At 33.4% G+C, this 21,655-nt stretch overlaps 1 protein-coding gene across 5 annotated transcripts; it reads right to left on the bottom strand.

Annotated features, from left to right (window-relative positions):
• Positions 1-9,655: 9,655 nt before the first annotated feature.
• On the bottom strand, positions 9,656-20,113 carry LOC128158699 (substance-K receptor-like). 5 transcript variants are annotated; one of them, XM_052821642.1, is made up of 3 exons: positions 19,931-20,113; positions 14,838-15,062; positions 9,656-11,716 (listed from the first exon to the last, which is right to left on the bottom strand). In XM_052821642.1, the coding sequence occupies exon 3, from the start codon at positions 11,713-11,715 to the stop codon at positions 10,666-10,668; it is 1,050 nt and encodes a 349-aa protein (XP_052677602.1). In that variant the 5' UTR covers position 11,716; positions 14,838-15,062; positions 19,931-20,113; the 3' UTR covers positions 9,656-10,665. The 5 variants fall into 5 exon arrangements, with proteins under 5 accessions (XP_052677602.1, XP_052677610.1, XP_052677630.1 ...); XM_052821650.1 differs by lacking the exon at positions 19,931-20,113 and adding an exon at positions 16,168-16,301; XM_052821670.1 differs by lacking the exons at positions 14,838-15,062; positions 19,931-20,113 and adding an exon at positions 14,550-14,744.
• Positions 20,114-21,655: the final 1,542 nt, after the last annotated feature.

Below are 21,655 nucleotides of genomic sequence, written 5' to 3'. Positions count from 1 at the left end.
ACGCACACCACTTCATGTACAAGTATCCAACAGACTACCAATCCTGGTCTACACACACGCATCCTTTTATCAGACCTAGAAATACGTGATGCTTTTAAGTAGAATTCTTAAGGTCATTTATAGGGTTAACAGTCAACTGACGTCTCTTAAATTGCCTTCAATTAATAAGATAGGGAAGCCGAGGTGTCAAAACATTTTTCTTATTATTGTAGATCTATTTTGTTTTAAGAAAGTTCAGAGCATCACATATTTTAAGCATTTCTGTCAGTTTCCTTTCCCTAAAAAAGTGACATTTTTATTAAGTGTACAAAAAGTTAAAACTATATATTTAAAGTTTCACAGTTATAAGTAGTGAAGATTGCTGTCTAATTGGTAATTTTGCCACCCAAATTGATCTCCTGCATAAAAAAGCATTTTAGAGAAATTGCATGCACTTGTCTCCTCAATGCTCTTTTTTAAAAGTATGCGAGCGTAAAAAAATATTGAGTTGAAAAAAAAATCGGCCAGACATATGTTGAATTCAGTCAGAAGAGCGCTCTCTTCTTTTATTTTGTCGAAACATTGAACAGAAAGGAAAATTAAACTGTAAATGTAATCGACCGTATTTATGTTTATACATATCAACCGATGAGTAAAGTCTGTTCTTCAAGTTTTAATTGCTGATGGAGACCAGATCACGTAATCCCTTCCAGAAGTTTTTTTCCGTGTTTTTAACGTGTTTTCCAGGCATACATACACAAACCGATAGATAAATTTGGGTCGCCATTCTCACTCACGTGTTAGCACTCTTCTAGTACGGATGGAAATCACCGAATTAATTGTGCATGTTCTACTATAGGCAAATATGGCTCGTTACTAGCTTTTACTTAGTATATCATTTCCTTACAACACAATCACAACGGATTCTCAACAAAATAATTGCTCTTCTTCTTCATCTAAATTTTTTTAAACATTAATATTTACATCTACCAAGCATAATTTCCTCTATTTCTTACGGAAACTTATAGTTAATTCATCGAAATCTACAGCGGCTGAAAGTGACAGGACTGAAATGGACACGCCCTGTTAATCGATTGGTCTGAACCTGCAGCGACCTTAGTAAATCCCGGACTGCACGATATAATCATGACGATGTCAGACTCAAAGTCTCACAGGAGACGATTTGGCTGTTTTAGCTAATTTTAAAACAGTAATTTAGTGAATTTTACTAACTTTTCCTGGTCATTTTATTAATTAGTTAAAGAAAGATGTTAATATAAACAATAAAATGCTTTCTTTGATGATTCATGCGGGTTATGAAGGCAGCGATCATCACATGAAAAATTTACATAACCTGCAATGTCGCTACCTTCATATCCCGAATGAATCACCAAAGAAAGCATTTTATTGGTTAAAGAAACACAATTTAATGTTGCAATATTTTTTTTTAGTTTTCGTCTCTTGGAATGAATATAAACGTGCTTTTTAATCTACACTGTAGTATACGTTTTGTCAGAATACAAAGATATTCAGACCTTTATTTAAGAACTGACTGACATTTAAATTGACACCATACAAAAAGTAAACTGGAAAGATCGCTTAAAATTTCAGCTTAGATGATTTAACACTTTTTGAATAATAAAAACTAAATTTAAAGCTGCAGCAAAAAGGTCTGAAACAAGCAGGGAATAAAATTATGTAACGAGTTTCAACAAAATGCGTTTTTTACCTCTTGGCATAAACATGACTGCATTCATTGATAAATCAAATCATAAAAACCGAAACTCTTGAAATCCTGACTATCAGCCTCATACAGATTTCCTCCACTCGTTTCCGTAGGATGCCCGTTGTTGAATCATAAACTCTTTAACTCGAGCTCGATACAACCAAAAGTTTAGCAACCAATTTGAAAAATTGTGACAAAACATGTATTTCCACATTCGTTCAATGTTGAATTGTGAAATATTCATCTTTATAATCATGATTATACTCATTAAACATTTTCTGTCGAAGACAAATAAGCTCAAGTTTTGCAATCAAAATTATCTTATTTTGGTCAAAAGTATCAAGTGAGTATCATGGCCTCGTTCCCACATCTTGAACCTTTTTTATATTTTAGCAAAAGAACAATTAAAAGAGGTGGACACACAATGACCGCTGATGACGGATCCACGTCTCTGGGAGTTTTCCTACAAAAACGACATACACTTTAAAAGTCAGATTCGCCATTATTTTAAAGTGGGTTAAATGATTATATGATATTGCAAAATTGGCAAGTTTTCTTTCTTTAAAAAAAACCCCCTCCAAATCTTTCGTGACTTCAGATCGTCTTTCGCAGATACAGGGAAAGTAAAATCGACGTCATTTGAATGTTTCTCTACGGGAAGATTTTCCTTGGAATAAAAGAGATGAAATGGACGTGCGGGCTCGCCGACGCGCTAAATACAGTTAGCCAAAGTAAATATGTTTAAAAACAAATCTATAGTCTCGAAAATTAAATCAATTAATTTCAAAGTCGTTTTGCTAAAAATATTTAATTCGACTTGGGTTTGACAAATTCACCATGCAACGAACACTTTTAATGCAAGGGTTTCTCTTATATGTATTTTTAATACATCACTATTTTTAACTCACATCGCGGGCCATTTGTAATATCTGGTCTTAAAAGTTCTATATGTTTCTGTAGGCCCTGGCACGACAGAGAGGCACTCGATGATCAATAAACCCGGGAAAATGACTGAATTGCTGATTGTAATAAAAGAACTTAATATATTGGAATACATTTCGATTGAATATTCTTCAATCTTTAATTGGATGTGAGATTATTCTGCATTAAAATACTAGTATGAATTTTCGCCTAATAACCCTCTACTGTATAGAAAATCGACAATGTTCGGTCCATGGTAAACTATCTTACTTCATGATTTGTTTTATTTCCTATGTTCGTACAATCACACAAAGTTTCTTTCAGGAATAATTAAGCTAGGAGAATCATTTTCAACAAGTTTTATTTATATTTGGACAATAGCGGGCATACACTTGATCGAAACTCGAAAGTCTGAAGTTGTCCGACGCACAATAAACTCAACATTACCATAATTGTTTCATTTAAGTGTGACTTCCAATCGAGTTCTAGTCCTTCAGATCGATATGTTTCACATTTTAAAAATTTTACTTCTGAACATGAAAATCAGTATGGCTTCTTTTTATATCTTTGTGAATAACCAAAATAATCTTTCAACAATGATTAATTTATTCCCAAAGAGACACTCTTGTCTCCAGGACAGCCCCAGAAAGCCTATCCAGGGCTCTTAATACTTCCAACGTGCAAATCATGCTTCTTTTCAATTTAATGGATCTCATTAATGGTTAATAATAATTATAATTTAAGAATAATGATGAATATTAAGGTCTGTATGTTTTGATCATATGTTTACGAACTTTTAAAAACATGAATGTTCTCAAACAAAAAAATTCACAATGTGAAGGTGCAAAAACGAAGACATACTTATTCGTCATTTACAATAGTGACTATATTTTTTTAATAGCATATTCATATCGATGTTTATTCAATTTGACGAAGCAAGATCAAACCAATTGTAAGACAAAACATGCATTCTATGCCAATCAGCTATCATCTTCTTTGTAGCTCATGTTTCGTCTGACCAAGTAATTATAATTCTTCGGTAATTGGCCCATAGTACATGCATGTACGTCACGACCGTTGATTTTAAACATTCTTCCCAGTCATTCAAAACTACTAGATTTCTTATTAAACGCGAGGAAATAATATCCGCGTAAAATCGCGAGAAGCCCGTCTCGTTGAACCGCAGAATTAACTACTCTTCAGTATATATAAGGTGTGGGACAGATGAAACCTTTTCTACCGATTCAATACTTGTATATTTGCAATAGCTGTATATAGATTAGAAACGAAAATCTTTTTACCAAAAAAAAAAATGGAATAAATTCTTATAATCAATTTGATCATTGAGCAGAAAGAGATCTAGAATATAAATAAAGCACGTACTCAAATAATCTAGAAAACTATTAAGCTAAACAGTGTTCTGTGTGATGTCCTTATGTAAGCATAAAAGGCACTGTAGACCTTTAAAAGAATTAATTTATGACAGGGAAATACTCCCAAGCTTCGCCCCTTTCGCCCACGTTATCAGCGGGCGGATTTAAGACTGGGCGACTTCCAATGTCTCAAAATATCACAACTGTATCTGGGCGAATTCAAGACGGGGCGAAACTCTTTGTATGTATAAAAGGGCGAAAATTACACGGGCGAAAATAACCCTGTATACAATATATCATTATGCAAATAACTATAAAACAGGTATTCGGATGAAAATGAAGTCCGCAATGAAACCAAACCTTAAAACTTTACTAAATTATTTAAAAACAATTGTTAAACAAGTTCTACAAATGATATATTATTAACTTTCTTTGGGGGGGGGGTGTTAGCGCGAGGGGGTTATAGAATGTATAAACACAACGAATAAACAGTGCGGTCGTCCTTGGATGGCACTGTTGAGTCAGACATACAAAAGTTCAGTATTCAGAAAGACGGGCTTCCCTTTTTCGACGAAAAAAAACTTACATAAAATTATTTCTTTGTTCATTTCAAAGATCTTTTTGTGAAGACATGTGTAGGTAAAATTACTGCTAAAAGACACTCCACGTCAACAAAATAGAAAGTTGGATCAAGGTTTCAATTCTTTTCCAAAGTTTTTACATGATAAAACCATAGCGCATACAGACATGTATAATTTATGATGAATTCACAGATGAAGAATGTAAACACAATATTGAGTTTCTTGCCTTGAAAACGAACTGTCTCCACATGGGACGCTCGTAAATTGCAAAACATAAAAATACCTCAAAAGAACAGGTGTGTTGTCCGTGAAATAATAAGCTGCCAGGTAAACGAGGCGGACTGACTGACTGGCCAAGTGAGGGGTGATTTATAGGTGGTGCCTGGTCATTTCTTGCATGTTATTAATTGAAGATCTGTAACACCCGGTCTGAAAAAATTCGGATGGACGATCTGGGAGCTACAGTGGCAGAAGGATAAAACGTACGCTCAACTAGGACCCCAGGTCACCTGCTCATTTACAACTGAAGTGCATTGCAACCACAAAGTGAAAGTAGAATAACATGTACCACTGCTTAGCCTTTAGAAATGTAATACAACAAACAAAGAATGTATCCCCCCCCCCCCATAGTAAAAAAACTGCAATTTACGGCGCACAAAAAACTGCGCTAGCTTTGGACTGATTAATCTTATTTCCGAACACATTCTATACAAATACTCGATTCCAAAAAAATTCCTCAGACATTTTACCACAGATATGAACACTTTTTTTGATATCAGGAAATCATTTTTTGATATCACAAATTCGAATTCTCGATATCAAAATGAATATCTGATATCACAAAATAGATTTTTTGATAACAAGAATTAAAGTTGATATCAAAAATCGAAATCTTGATATCAAAAATCATTTTTTGATATCAAAAATCGAATTCTCGATATCAGAAAATAATTTTTTGATATCAAAAAATCATTTGTATTTTCTGATATCAGAAAATAAGACCCACATAAAATTACTATCAACTTAATGAATGTTCCCTGTGATGCAACTTTCGTAATTTGTAAAAAATTGTTTTTCAAACCTGTAGATGCATGTTAAGAATAATAATGTATGCCTAATTCTAAGCCCGATTTCATTTTGGCAAGGGTATACACATATACAATGATTAGCACTGCTTTCTTTGCGATTCCCTGTGAATATTGAATGGAATTCCTTAAAACATGGTGGCGTCGCATAATAAAAAGGAATTATACTGGCGTACAGTTAACGCTTTCCAACATAAGACCAAAATTATCAAAAACACTTAATAATTTTTTACATTAAATAAATATTCAAATAAAAAACAACAAATATTAAAATGCAAATCGGGCTCTGTAGTTCAGCAATTTAATTCTGGGTCAAGGGAGTATTCACGTGAAATTTACTCGCCATTTTATTTGAATTTTTGATATCAGAAAATATAAGTCTTGATATCAAAAAATCAGTTTGAATTTTTGATATCAAAAAATCATTTTCTGATATCATAAAATCGATTTTCTGATATCAGAAAATGATTTTTTGACATCAAAAAATGGATCGTATTTTCTGATAACAAGAATTCGAATTCTTCATATCAAAAAATAATTTTCTGATATTAGAAATTCGAATTCTTGATATCAAAAAATCATTTTCTGATATCAGAAAATACCTCAAAAATATTAAAACGGCGCCCCATAAATTTAGCATACTTCAATTTCCGAAGTCGGTTAGCGTGTTTCAGAGAAAGTTTGAGGCAAGTAAAGTACTGATATCAGTAGTAAATTGAATCAAGAATTTAATGATACTAATTTTTTCCACAGAATTTGTGTGAAAATAAGGTTTATCAGTCCAAAACTAGCGCAAATTTTTGTGCGCTGTAAATTTCAGATTTTTATTATGAGAGGCACTATATATAGCTCCCAGGTCGTCCATCCGAATTTTTTCCAGACCGGGAGCTACAGACCTGCAGCTAGCATGTTATAAATTTAATTGAAATCAATGAAATAATGAAAGGACTACATGTATATATCATATGGGCCTAAAATGGCCCCCTGAAATGAACATCACCATTTTACTGTAATTCTTTGTTTTCTTTGTATATATATGTGATGTATTTACATTATGTTCATTTTGATTAAAGTGCCAACAATTTAGAAACATGATATCATAAAGACAACCTTTGACCGCCGTTTTTGCATTTTAAGCATAAAACAGCTTGTTTTCAAGCAGTTTTTCTTTCAGAAAACAGAGCGCATGCTTAATGTAACTAGCCAAGACAAATAACTGACAAAAATTTTTTCCTTATTCAAGCATGTGCTCCATATTTCCAATTCGTAAAAAGATAAAAAAAAAGAAGTCAATTTTCGACTGATTTTGATTGAGTTATAGAAATAGCATCACTTCTGACGTCATGTACTGCAAGTGAGTGCAGATAAATCAAATAAATAGGTGAGAAATATATTTTATATCAACTCTTCTAAAATATAACATAACATTTTATTGTTCCGAAACACTTTAAAAAAATGACGAATAATGGGGGCCAAATTCAACTCATATCATATATATATAGTTCTTTATTTTTAACTTCATTGACTCTGAGTTCTGTGTTTTTTCGTTAACAAAAACGTAATGGATTGAATATTATATATATAGAACCATTTTAACAAGACCTTGGACTTTCATCAGGATGTAACGATCTATTTCTTGCGTCAAAACAAGTTAAAAAAATTGCTGTCCTTTAAAAAAGGACTACAATACGTGGACCATTTGCATGTGTTTTCAACGAAAACGTGAAAGCCTTAAGATTATTAGAGATTCCACCGACTCTAGCCCTCTGCTTTTAACCACTAAATTTGTACGTTGTATTGAGTATACATGTATGTATAGCCCTGACTTTTCATCTCAGAATATAAAGGATGCATGCTTCTAAAATAATTATGATCTATCTATGAATGAAGGATGCATGTATAGTATCAGGCACTTGGTGAATTCTACTATTTGCGCACACATTACGATTCGCTATGCAGTGACAGCTTTGTGTAAATTAAAAATTTCATATTGATAATTTGATGTTTTTTTCTTGAGATTTTAACTTTTTTACAGTGACATATTTATTCAATCATACTTAAATGCTTAAAAAATTTAATCGGGAAGTTAAGTTACATGTGTATTCGGAAAACAACAAAACATTGCAAATTATGCTATTTGATGCATGTTGTAGTTTCGGCATATCATTAACTTATTTCATAACACTGATAATTCATATCACATGCCAATCATTTAAAAGGAATACTTTGTTTCTGTACTGTTTACCGACAACTTTACATTGAACTTATGACACGGAATCCCGATCCCGATTCAGATAACGTGTGCTAGCCTGGTTCCCTGAGCTACCCATTACGCACAGGAACCAGACTAGCTCATGCGCAGGCTGAATTTTCCCCATAGCATCCGGTTTAACCTCGCTTATATATTTTCTGCGTGGACCTCAGGGTCCACGCAATGACGCTGGTTTCAAGCGAAATATGCACCGATTGCGTTGTCTTCGCTCAAAAGCCAGACAAATCCTGTTGATTTCAAAGAGCCATGGCTGAGTGGCCTACGGTGAAATAGACAGGCCTACGTCACATTGCCGTTTGACTCAACTACCCAAAGTCCAAGCTCTTGTTAAAATGGTTCTAAAACATTCCGGAAGAATATTATATTTGTGCTCGGAATGAACACAGTAACTATATTCTGTCTTTACTACATGTAATAAAGGGGCATGGTCAGGATTTTGGTCAAAAATAATTTTTTTCGAATTTAATGTTTACAATGCTTCAGTAAGGCATTTTTAATAGGCAACTAAAATTTGAGTGTCATTTAATGAGATATAAGCGAGTTACAGAGCTTACAATTTTTCACTATGTAAACAAAACGTTTGTTTACATTTTGAATGTTGAAGTGAGAATTCAAATTTTAGACCCAAAATGAATGTATTAATCGTTAGGAACTGTTTATTTATGCTTAAAACGAATAATAAAGTAGACAAACTAACTTGAAAAAGATTTTTACGGGTATATTCAACCTATGTACACAAAAACAGGGCACAAGCCTTGTTTACATGACGAAGAATTGTGAGCCCTGTATCTTGCTTTTAAAACTCAACGACTGGCACCAAAACTTTATTTGATCATTAGAAAAACATTCCTAAAGCATTGCAAATAATAAAAACAGAAAAATAAAATTTGACCAAAATCGTGACCATGCCCCTTTAACATATAAAGTGTGCGTGCTGCTATTGAATACATTGATTTGCGTTATATGATGAATAATACAGTTAGTTTATTCTAACTGTTAAAAAAATCATTACAATATTGATATACGACAACAATACTTCACTATAAAATATGAATTATGAGAATCCAATTTGTAATTAGGCTGAAAAAAACCCCGATCGAAAGTCATCTGATAGATATTTGATTGTATCTCTGCTACCAATGGTTGTTGGACCAAAGCTCTCTGTGGCGGCTTTCTAGATTTACTTGTCATTTGATACGGTAACCTCTGAATTCAATACACCTCCAAAAGCCGCGTACTGTTTTTTGATGCAGGACTGTCATTTTACACAATCTGTTAATTGAATCAAACATCAGATGTATCCGAACCAGGAATATAGAAATAATGGCGGTTCCTGCCACCTAAAACGCTATAAAAAAAGGATTACATTTGTTTGAATAGCAAGTAAAAACCAAACAAATATGTCAACAACTATCACCAAATGATTGGCTTGAATTTGTTTGTAAATGGCTATACGATACCCTTGAATGTACTTTCATACTGTGCAGGTTATAGAATCAGAGTACATTTATTCATCTTCAACGCAGTTTCGAGTCTTTTAAAATACATGCAGTTTGCATTACAATGCAATCGCTCAGATTTACGCGCTATACGAAAACGACACCAACGGTTCTGAAGACAAAGTGGTCCGTACCGCGAGTATTTGGAACTCCACAACCTTCTGGCAATAGATAGGACACAGTCTCACCTAGATATGGGACAGTGTCAGAGGAATCAAATCTCTTTGTTCTTTGTTTTATTATTGCTTTAATCTGCATACATGCATGTAAAATAAAATATCAAGATCAACAAATAAAAAAAATAATGTATTGCTACGTGTTCAAGGAATACTTTGAAACCAGTCACACTTTAAAACAAATTCTCAAAAAAAAAAAAACAGTTCATAAACATTTCTTTAAGATTTTATAAATATGACCTATTATTGGAATAAGTTTTTCAAACTGTAAGTCACACAAGATTAATGTAACAACATAAACCTTATACATTGGAACTTAACAATGTACCCGTGTCATAATTTATAAGTTCATATCGTACATCACCTCATCATTCTCTTTGAGAATGATTATACATCTAGTTCTGTAGCACTCATAGACAACATGTGAGGAAGTTTTCTGAACAATTGCATTTTACATCTTAAATGAAAACCATTGTTAATCAAAACTGCCGGAGTTTTTAGCAAAGCAATAAAACATACAGAAAAAAGTGCAATATTGCAAACGATCTATTTTGATCTGTACGTTTTCACTTAACACATGTTATCTGATCTAACATTTATTAACCTTTTGATTTATGAATTACAATTGATTATTGTTTTCCCCAAAACCTGAATACATGGCACTAAAATGACTAAAAAGAAGAACTGCATTTAACCAGTACATCGTCTATATACCATCTGATATGCTTGTAAAACTCACACGGTGGAATCAAATTAAAAAAAAAAAATGTACATTATCACTGATCATAATACATTTTGTAACTGGACAAGGATTTCATAACCGGTGTAAAATACAACAAAATAAAAGCCAACATAGACAATTATTGTGGGCTGTAAACAATCGGACACTACAGATAGTAGGATAATTGATAAAGAACCCACAGCTTACTGACTTAGTCAGTATTAGAAAGAATACACATAGCACAGAACGAGAATATTTACATCTTACTGCTGTTTGGATTCAAAATAAAATTTAAACACAATACTATATACACACCGTTATAAAAAAACACCTTATCGTCGGTATATGTGCCTAACTGCTGAACGGAACTTTTTGTCTCTGATTCCATAAATGAATGGATTAACCATGGAGTTCACGAAATACGACCAGATGAACGTGTAGTATACCTGCGACTCTGTCAGAGAGAGGCTACAGTCAAACCCCTTTATGACGAAGATCATCACCGCCAACAGATGATGCGGCAAAGCACTGAGGATGTAAGCGACAGTTACCAGACACAGGGTGATGGTCGACCTCCGTGCACCAGAACCGGAAGTGTTTTTTACCTCGTCCAAAGTCCGCGCAGATTGGCGCCGAATAGTTGCTTGAAATTCAAAGTGGGTATGAATATGTCGTCCGATTTTGATATACACAAATACCATTGTAGTCGAGACAGCCAAGAAGTAAAGCCCCAGTAACGCATTATAATATATCTGATATTTCGTTTTCTCGAATCTTTCTTCCGTAAAACAGCGGACACCATGCAACCCCGGGATACCGGTTTGGATTTCTCTCATTCCGTAGAGGAAAGGCGCTGGCCAAGACAACACGAAAGCCACCACAATGTTCATGAAACATAGAAGTTTTGCCTGTGTGTTTGTTAGTTGGTTCTTCATAGGGCTGCATATTGCTTTGTACCTGTCCACAGCAATGGAGATCAAGGAGGAAGTCGAAGCTATTGCAGCAAAGTAATTAGTGAAACGAAATATTTTGCAATAAATTTCAGATGGAAAAGTTACAGGGAAAAACAAGTAGGAGACCACCATAGGAGCTACAACAGCGCACTGGAAAACGTCCAGCATTGCCAGCCATATCACGTACACCCGGTAGTTGGATTTCCCGAACTGGCGCAGGTAGACCCATAAAACGTGCGTGTTTCCAATCAGTCCTATAAAACTGAGTGTACACAGGAGACCGATGCCCCCGTAGTTTCGTCGCACTAGTTGTGCGTTGACTTCCTCTATCGTTACATTATCGAAACTTCCAAGAGCATCTTTTAACCATACGTGGCATGTTTCATTGGGAGCAACAGTGGTAAAATCCTGGTATTCTGTAGTGTTCATCCTTAAAAAGAAAAAAAAAAGATCATTTTGATTAATTTAATTATGATTAAATCGATGCCATACTTATTTAGATCAACAATTTAGTCCTACTTAATCAAAGTTATGTTAATCGAACAGCACTGCGTATCCCTTTATCATACATGCACAATGTATAACGTATCATATTATGAATTGAAAAATCTTTAAAGTGATGTTGAAATTTAGCATTTAAATTACTGACACCTTCTCTAATATCGGTATATGCCGTTGACTGAAAACGAAATATAAGACTGTCAAATCCTTTTTCTTGGTTTTGTATAGCAACACAATCAAAGAAATATCAAATTTCACACATGCTCGTTTGACTTGTATTTTATATTTGAATTGTAAATGAGAGAATAAAATGTGCTTAAGTCGAAAATGTTATGTAACCAACCTCAAAATTCCGATATGTAAAAACCCTCAATAGAATACAAAACCCCCTAAATATTCCAACAGTTTCACCGAAAAGGTTCCAACAGCTCAAACTAAAGAAAACTAAATACCGATAGCAAGCAAAATACTTCAGCAGGATGGTTCTATCAACAGGCTATGTATCTATGAAATTGCCAAATGTATATGCAATCAATTTCAAAGAACATGTTGCACTCTAATTACGTCATAGCAATTAACTCATTAACCATCACGCAAGAAGTGATCTTCCTGTAAGGAAGCAAAGACATTACCGTTTTTCTTTTGGATGTTCAAAAACTGGAGGCGCCTTACGGTAAGTAAACTGTGCGAGACACGAGATGTGGTCCGCTGGTGGAAATAATTTTAGGCAGACACAGGACACGCGACACACAGCAGTGGTTAATTGAAGGGACGCTTTTTAGTCACTTAAAACGGAGAGTGAACAATATCAAAATTGGAAAAAAAGTTCCGGCACAATCAGGGGATGATAATGATCTTGTCCTGCTTTATGGTGGACAGCCTGCGTAACGCGCTTACTCTGTTCCTAATGCACCTCACTCAAAGGAAAACAAAATCAATCAATTACTGATTGATCAATTCTCTAACATGTCCAGCGGTATAGTTTTTGGTAGTTTACAATGACACTTTTTATCAAATTACAACGGAAGTATTGATTGGTGAATGCATTCTAAATATTTGTCTTTGTATCTTCTTATCAGATCGAAGTTTTTATTTGCTGAATTGACATACACTGATCGAAATTTATTGAATAAACTACAAGCTATTTTATCAGTAACCTTCATTTGTCAAGCTTAAGGCCAACATCAAATGCCTAAAATGGTCTAACAAAAGTATATGTACGTTTTACTGTAACATTTCGAAAGATGAAATCAATTGCAATCTCTGCGTAGATTTATTTTATTTCCAATTTAAATACAACCCAAACGGTCCGATTGCTATTTTTGATTCCAACATCAATCCCATTTATTTGTATTAATTTGTGGTAATGTGAGGTTATGATTAAGATTTACGGCTCTCGTAATGGAAATATTGGCAGTTTGGGCACTTCATTACTAAACCGTCAACAAAACGATAAAACAGAAATTTAGTTCCAAATTAATCATAAAAGAAGAATATTGACCCATTAAGTGAACTCAAACAATAATGTTTATCTTTTGAATTCCAACAATTTCGTTAAAATTGGACTATTTAAAGACAGTTCGTTTCAAGAAAATGATTTATTTTTCTCTTGGCGGTTTTTTAACGCGCGATTCGATGTTCAGTGTTTGTTATCTTCTAATGAATCATAAAAACCATTACTCTCTTCTAAAATTACTTGTTGCTAGTTGTGATCATTTTTTAATTCAATTTGGTTATCGGCGCAATAATGTTGTTTATAAAAACCGTATATTAATCTGTTGTTTGTGTGTAATGCGAAAAGAATATTACTTATCATAAAATTACTTTTTTGTAGAAAATCATAAATAAATTATTATAGATAGTTATCATTACACATATTACATATGTACATCCCTATTTAAAGAAACATTAAAAAAATATAATTTAACTGTTTCATAGACAGATTAGCAGTTTAAATTTTTAATTAATCATTAGCTGATTATATCAGATAAGATTATGCTGATTAAGAAATGTACTAAGTCTTGTATAATACAATGATAATTCAGTTTTCAAAATATGGACTTTAAATATTATTTTCTTGTAAAAATATTCGATGGGCTAAAATAAACAATCAAACAAATGGAACCTAATTTTAAAAAATAAATTTCACTAAAAATGTGAGTAAAATATGAAAAATAGAACTTGTCGGGTAAAAACATGTCTAGCTGGTAATCATATATAAGCTATTACACACCCAAGACATGAAAATACTCCGACTTTATAACAAGTACATGGGTTAATCTCTTGTGAAAATAAGTCACTTCGTGTTGAAAGAATTAATTAACTATTGGACTGCAAAAGATAGCGTAAACAACAGCAGTGGGCACTTAAGCTAATTGTAAAGAAGATTTAATGTCTAAACGCGCGGCGATTAGGATTATAAGCACAGATAAGCTCCACCCACCCCTGAAAAAATTGGACAAAACGTTTTGTTCGCTAAAATTACTCATCTATCAAAAACATAATGCCTTATTAATGACACACTTACAACCAAAATCCTGAATATCATATTTCTGTTCTCAAATAATCACCGAAGCATTGTTTCTTTATTGCGTAATCAATGTTCCACAATGATATAAGCAGTCTTCGCCTGACGGCTTTACCTGAGACCCAGTATTGCACACATTTGTGACCTTATGTTGATTTTATTGACCCGCCCACATAGTTTTAATTGTCCTAAATTTATCTCGTTTTTGCCATCTTGACCCAGGTATTTATCTAACCTATATATGAACATTAGGGGTTTTATATGTTGGGATTTCTTGTAAGTTTTTAACACCCTTGGCAATTTGCTTAAGGTAGAAATTGAAACAGCCATGTGGTTTCCATCAACAAAGTTTTCAATACATTCTTATATCACTGTTAATTTAACACTATATATATACATGTGACATAGAAAACTTTTAGCTGTTATTTTTCTTTTATAGTACTAAATCAGAATTACAATGTTCCTCTCCGACCAAGTTTGCGAGTGAGCTTGGAATTATTATGTATATATTGAAATGTCTTACCTTTTTCTTCCTAAATATGGAACTCCAAAATCAGGCCGGTGTCATGATGGATTCCCTTGGGATCTCTGTTTAACGTAAACAACCAGGGTGTGAAGAAACGCCAGGAACTGCCAAAAGTCACAAACTAAAGTATGTAAACATGTCTGTCACAGAAGGTCCTGCACGCCCATTGCACTGTTTAAATGCAAGAGCGAGGTATCTCGTACACGGCACGTGACGATTTAGCTGCAAAATAAAGAATCAACTCGGCGTGACCATCACCGAAACATTGATTGTATAGAATACAAGGTATATATCTCTTTTTGTGAATGTTTTGTTCACAGGAGTCTTGTTGAGTCATCACGGAATTAAAAATTGAACTACGTCTGTTTGAGCTATACTCTATAACAATGTAATTCATTAATTAAAGGGCGCCAGTATTTTAAAATTAATTTATTCATGACTTCTTTGCTAAATGCGGAAGTAAGCAACACCTTGCTTACACGCATGCATTTTTAATCACCAATGCTGGAAAAAAGTATGTTTAAACAAGCTTTCGATTACAGCAATTAACAGATAAATTTTCTGATAAAGCAAGTATTATATCCAAAATATGCAAATATTAAATTTGGACAAAGTTTTGCGCGAATTTAGTTTCACATAACAAGACACTGAAAAAAAAAAATCGACATTTGGTATCATGACCCACCCACGGACCAAGCGTCCAATCTCGAATTTACAACTTCCTGTTTGGTTCAAGCAAAGATTCGATGTAACATGTAATTTTGCTGTCGAATCTTAAGAAAAGAACTAACGCTGTAAGGAGCATCATTATAATCAGTCTCGCAAAATCCCAGGCATCGAAACATCATTTGATAAATTCTGTCGAGATAAACACATCGTAAGACATTATCGTTTAACTGTTTTTCATTTCTGAAATTAAATTTCGTTTCGTGAATGAATGATCAATTTAAGACTGGATTTAGAACAAAGATTAAGACACGAAAGATCGATTAACCGAATCTGATGAACACTTGAAAACCGTTATCACTGAATCTAAAACCGTTTAATTCTAAATTCTTGTCATTTAGCAGGACCGACTTTTCTTCCTCAGAGATTTGAATAACGCATAAAATCCCTATTAATGGAATCCTTTATTTGATCTTATTGACTTTAGAACAGCAACATTTCGCAGTCTGTAGACAAATAATGTACGGTTGAGAAACCCTGATGTGCCATTTTGGGGAACTAATTGTTAGAAGTATACTTTTACGTTTTTCGTATTAAAGCTGAAGTAAGCAACACCAATAAATCTCCAAAAATGAAAAGAAATGATCGATTTTTTTCTTACCTAATTGGACCGCTGTCAAACGAGATTAAAGCGTTTTGTTTTAAAGGAAAAACATTAACAGGCAAATGGACGATCAAGGTGCACTAATGTAAGTGCTTCCGGTTGAAAATGAAAAGAAATATGACAGTCATCTACATACGTAGAAGTGCATGTATTACGTCGACGGTGTAAGGTCACTTATCGCATTAAGGTTAACATAAAGTATCACGTGTATATAAGTTTTAATTGGATTTACACCAACTAACATTTATTACACATGAATTTGCATACCTATATCTACCAATATTTAGAAATTTCCACATTTCAGAAACAAAATTGCAGCTTCTTTTTTAGATTAAATAGATGATTTGGGATTTAAGAATCTCGAGAAGGATCAATTTTAAATTGTTTGGCTCTGGATACTAGTAAGTATACACCCAAAGTTGCTGCAATCAAGCTCCGTATAAAACAGTTGTTGTAGAAGGTAATCTATTCCCAACAGAATACAGAAAGTTGTTCACAAAGCTAATGAAATCGACTTTGGCCCTTGGTCACATAGAATATCAATTTTTATACAAAAGATTCGCCCATACAATATATGGAGTTTCCGATTGAGATTTTATCTCCCAAAATATCCGATTCGAGGTTATCTTTCGGGACATGGCCTGTTGGTCATAACCTCAACATTCTAAAAAGAACGGACATCAATTTAATAAATTAAATGAAAAAAGCAGCTAGCGTGCATATTCAAACGTCATCCCATTATTAGTAAATGAGCCCTGTTTTTCTAAACTTGTTGCATGTGTGCTTTCCATTGCCTTTAGTTTGATTTCCATCGTCTTCCATAAAACAGATTATTCATACAGAACTATATTTTGCATGTGTTGTTCTAAATGGTGCACACATAAGACACCAGCGTCCAGAAACGCTTCCATAAGCAACATAAGTAGACAGTGTCCGTTCCTTTTCTTGTAAACCTACACCCGTCTCTGTAAATCTAAAAGATAATGATCAATCTCTGCAGTGTTATGCAATGAAAACAAAGTGTAAAGGAATGTTAAAGACCTTGTTGTGTTCAAAAGATTTAAAGATTTTATTTCGGGAAGACCCTATTTCACTTAGTTTGTATGTCGACAAAGAATTAGGTGACGAGGAATTAATTTTAACTATACCCTAGCTTGAACATGTTAAGGAAGCGTTTGAATCGGTTAACGGGGACGAAGTACCCGAGCTAGCAAGTCTTCGACGTTTTGTGCATAGTCAAAATGCGAGACACCTCGTTCCAGTTTGTGAGGTTTAGATATGCGCAACAGGTATTTCCACAGCCTGTATTACTGAATCTGAGAACTGTCACTTGTTTACATTTTTATTTGCAATAAACATAAATAAACTCTATTTTTGCACGTACAGAACTGTTACTCTCCCTTCTGGAAACCAATATCCCACAGGGATGCTAGTTTGCATCTGTGTCTCTCTCTGTTTCTTTCCCAGAATAATGACTTCAGTAACAGATGGACGTGTATTAGAGAAACTATGTCACAAATTTTGCGATGAAATTTGATTACATTCGTCTTTAAAACTTCCCATTTTGTCAGAATTAAATTAAGATATATGGTGACTATTCAATCGACAGCGCGACATATGGACAGAAATCCAATAATAATCAATTTTTAAGTGTCTATGTCCGAAAAGACACGTTATCCAAATTACACAACCTTTTCGTACTACAACATGTATAATTTTGTAAAAGCCATTTAAGTCACAGTTAAGATATTTAGACAATCACCCACCATTAAAATCGCAGTGAAGACATTTAATCACCTACCTAGTAAGGAGGGAAGCACAAGAGATTCCGCATTATTTGATAGGGGCTAAGGAAGACATTGAGATGAAATAGGAGAACGAAAGAAAGAGATTAAAAGATAACTATACAATAAAAGAGTCAATTTTATGAAAAAATTTGAGAATATGTGCAAGGTAATCTACTGTCTGACGAAACACATCACATGTAACTCTGTGGTTAAGCTCTCTCTGGATCGTTAACTATTGTGTTATATACAAAACTCCAATAGTATATTATTACACAGTCAACACCGATTCTTGTTTAAATTTTAGTTTTACTATGTGCTTATGCGTATGTCTGTGAGAGAGAGAGAGAGAGAGAGAGAGAGAGAGAGAGAGAGAGAGAGAGAGAGAGAGATCTTGTTATTTTAAATAAAGAAATACTATCGTAGCTAGCGCAACTATCTGGTAGAAGAATATCCATTAGATATTAGATTAACTAAGCTTATATCTTTTGGAAACATATCAGAAATTGAAGAGTTCTAACAATTTTATAATTCTGAAGGTTAATATTATCACTTGAAAATTCAAATTCATACCAGAATGTTATGAATCCAATTTTCAATCTTTAGGTATGAAGCTTTTCGTTTAATGTTTAATGCTTTAGTTCATACCTCTCCAACGATTCAAGTGTGATGTTTTTTGATTTCAAAGAAATTTTAATGATGCATAACAATCTTTATTTTTGTAACGCAGGGAGCCGAGTCGATAATGTACCCACTGGCAACGATCTGCGGTCACTCGCTAGACTCTTGTACAAACATTGCTGACCTCTATAGTAAACTCTTTTACCTATCCAGACAACCTACAAAATACATGTACATCACACCCTAGACAACCAATAACAAAGGGACCCGTGCATTTGAACTTGTGTCTGAGTGTATTCTTTTAGTTTGGTTAAGTGTTCTGTCTAATTTAAAGACTATCATATAGTCAACTTAAAATCCGGCTAGATGAAGAACCTTTAGATCAGTTCAATTGTGTTCCACAAAAACTCTGCCCACTTCCATGCACACTAAATGTAAACAAAGTTGAACTTTGTATAGCAAAAACTTTTCAAAAATTGATTTTGCATCCCATTATTTTGCACATTTTCATTTTATCACTCATTTATCACTACATTAAATTCCTTTCAGTGAATTTATATATCTGATATCATCGTATTTCGTGAAACATTTTCGAGATCAGAAAAACCCCAAAGGAGAGCAGGAATCCCTTATCTCTTAGGCAGAGGCGGGAAGTATATATAAGCCCTTTTGTGATACAGAAGATTTATTTATGTTGACGACGTCACCTGCTTATAATCTTGATTTTATCCACAAAGATGAAATCTTTAAAAGATACACCTGTTTAAAATTTCGCCTTGCATTGTACAATGTTTGTTGGCGGATATATATTTTTTTTAGCAAAATGAAATTCTGATTTAAAAAAAATTGAAGAATATTAATACAATTTATTGAATCCAAGTTGATTTAAAAATCTCACAAACACAAAATATAATACTTAGGATGAATCTTTAAGCATGTGAAATTTTCAGTTACGTAAAAACTTTTAAATAAGTATATCGTACATTTTAAAGCTGAATTCATCATTTCATGTTGTAGTGCCAACAATTCATGAGATATTAAAAAATGTGTCAAAAGTGCTAGATGTTAAGAAAACTAAAATTACCAATCTTGTAAAATTAATATTATGCATTATGTAAGTAAATTTCACTTTCAATTAAACTAATTTGAAAAAAAAATGAAATAACGACATAGCCTAGTTAATTATTTCTTTAAAATATTAACCAGTGTACAAGTACCTGTCATTTAAGAGATAAAAAATTCACACATGATTCCCATGTCGTATATTATGTGTATGAGAATAAGGAACATTTGAGAGAGAGAGAGAGAGAGAGAGAGAGAGAGAGAGAGAGAGAGAGAGAGAGAGATGGTCTTACCACAACTTGTCCTTACGATATAAATCTGGGAGAATCATAGAAGAAACGGGAACGATTTCCTCCAAAACAATCAAACAGCAATCGAAGACGGCCCGAATCCTTTATATCAAGCCCTATTTAAATATTGGCTCGGCTAATGAGGGGCACAATGTGTTCGGATACGATAAATGTATTTTCTTAACAGACGATTACAGCATGTTCTGATAAAACTTAGCTATCTACTTAAAATCACCGACTGGCAACAAATCTCAAGGCAAAACAAATAAAAGCTATTGCACTCTCTGCAGTTAAAACTTAAAAAATGATAAAACTGATGGGAATCATATGTCTATCCCACGTGCTTTGCTTGGAAATTAGTTTATAATTAAAGGAATGAATGCACAAAGGTGGCGTGCTAGTTTTTGCATGTCCAGCATAAGGAGAGTAAGTAGGGTGTCTTGCACACGAGGCTCGTAGATAGACGGACGAGGGTATTCCCTAATGGCTCTAAACAAGTAGTGAATCAATTCTCCACGTAGCGCTAATGATAACTATGTTATTTAGATAAACTCGGCGTAATCATCGACGTAAAATATGCTACCATGATAATCTGTGTTGGGGGAGTCGTGGTAAATGCTAATTTGATGTGATGTGATATTGACATATTACGGGATTTTTTGTATTTTCCTTTTTTAAAGAAGAACCGGACTGTACGTCATTATCAAGATGGATCGCTGCACCAAAGCTTATATTATAGATCATTTCATTTTTTTGTGTTCAAATACAAATATACCCTTATTTATGCAATATTTTGCATATAGCTTTAAAAATACTAACACATTTTTTATATTTTAATAAATAATTTTTTAAAAATGTAGTCTGAACAGTTATTACAATTTTTTTTAACAATAATGAGAAAAATTCATATCAAATAATACTGAGAGCCTAAATATGTTTTTAAACCACGGAATTATAGATCAAATCCAAAAAATGAATTTTTTTTAATATGATAAAACACACGTCATTTATTCAGTGTTTTTATATTAGAGTTGCCGTTATTTTTGTTGTTTACAATATTGATAACTTTCCTCAAAACTTCAATTGAAGTTGATATTATTCATTGATATTTATGGGTTTTTTTTAAAACTACAAGCTCACAATAAAAAGCTCCCAATTTTTTGTTTTGCCGAGAAGAAACACCAGTGCTGTCATGCATTATTTATCTTTCGTCTTGTCATTTAAAACCAGTGTTACAAAGACCTGCGCTCTTCCTCATCTTATTTTATAAAGCAAAACTTTATCTAGTTATTTTTGAAATTAACAAACGTCTGTGGCCAGCCCCTGCACCTACTTTGTAAATTATGAATATAATTGCCTTAATTCCTTCACTATTATTACATCATTTTTTCAAACACTTATTTGAAAATATCGAGAAAAAACGAAAATCTTTAACAATATGGACAATGATTTTACGGCGTTATTAACAAAAAATCTCATGTTCTTGTTCGATTCAAGATGATTAACTCTCATATCATGCAACAATACATTACCTTGACAATGTATGCTTCAAAACTTTTATTACAAAACTTTAAAAAAAAATCTACATTACAACTTTGTTGACATTTTGCCCTAGTAGTTTGGAAGTTTGATTGGTAAGTGGCAATGTGAATTAAAAGCCATTTGTATAACCAGACTTTGAATTTTAGAAATAATTGACTGACTGAGTTCTGTTGGCTGACCTGCAAC

This window comes from Crassostrea angulata, chromosome 1 (genome assembly GCF_025612915.1).
Source record: "Crassostrea angulata isolate pt1a10 chromosome 1, ASM2561291v2, whole genome shotgun sequence".
Taxonomy (NCBI): Eukaryota; Metazoa; Mollusca; class Bivalvia; order Ostreida; family Ostreidae; genus Magallana; species Magallana angulata.
The sequence above is the reverse complement of the archived record's forward strand: the minus strand, read 5'-3'. Positions and strand labels throughout refer to the sequence as shown.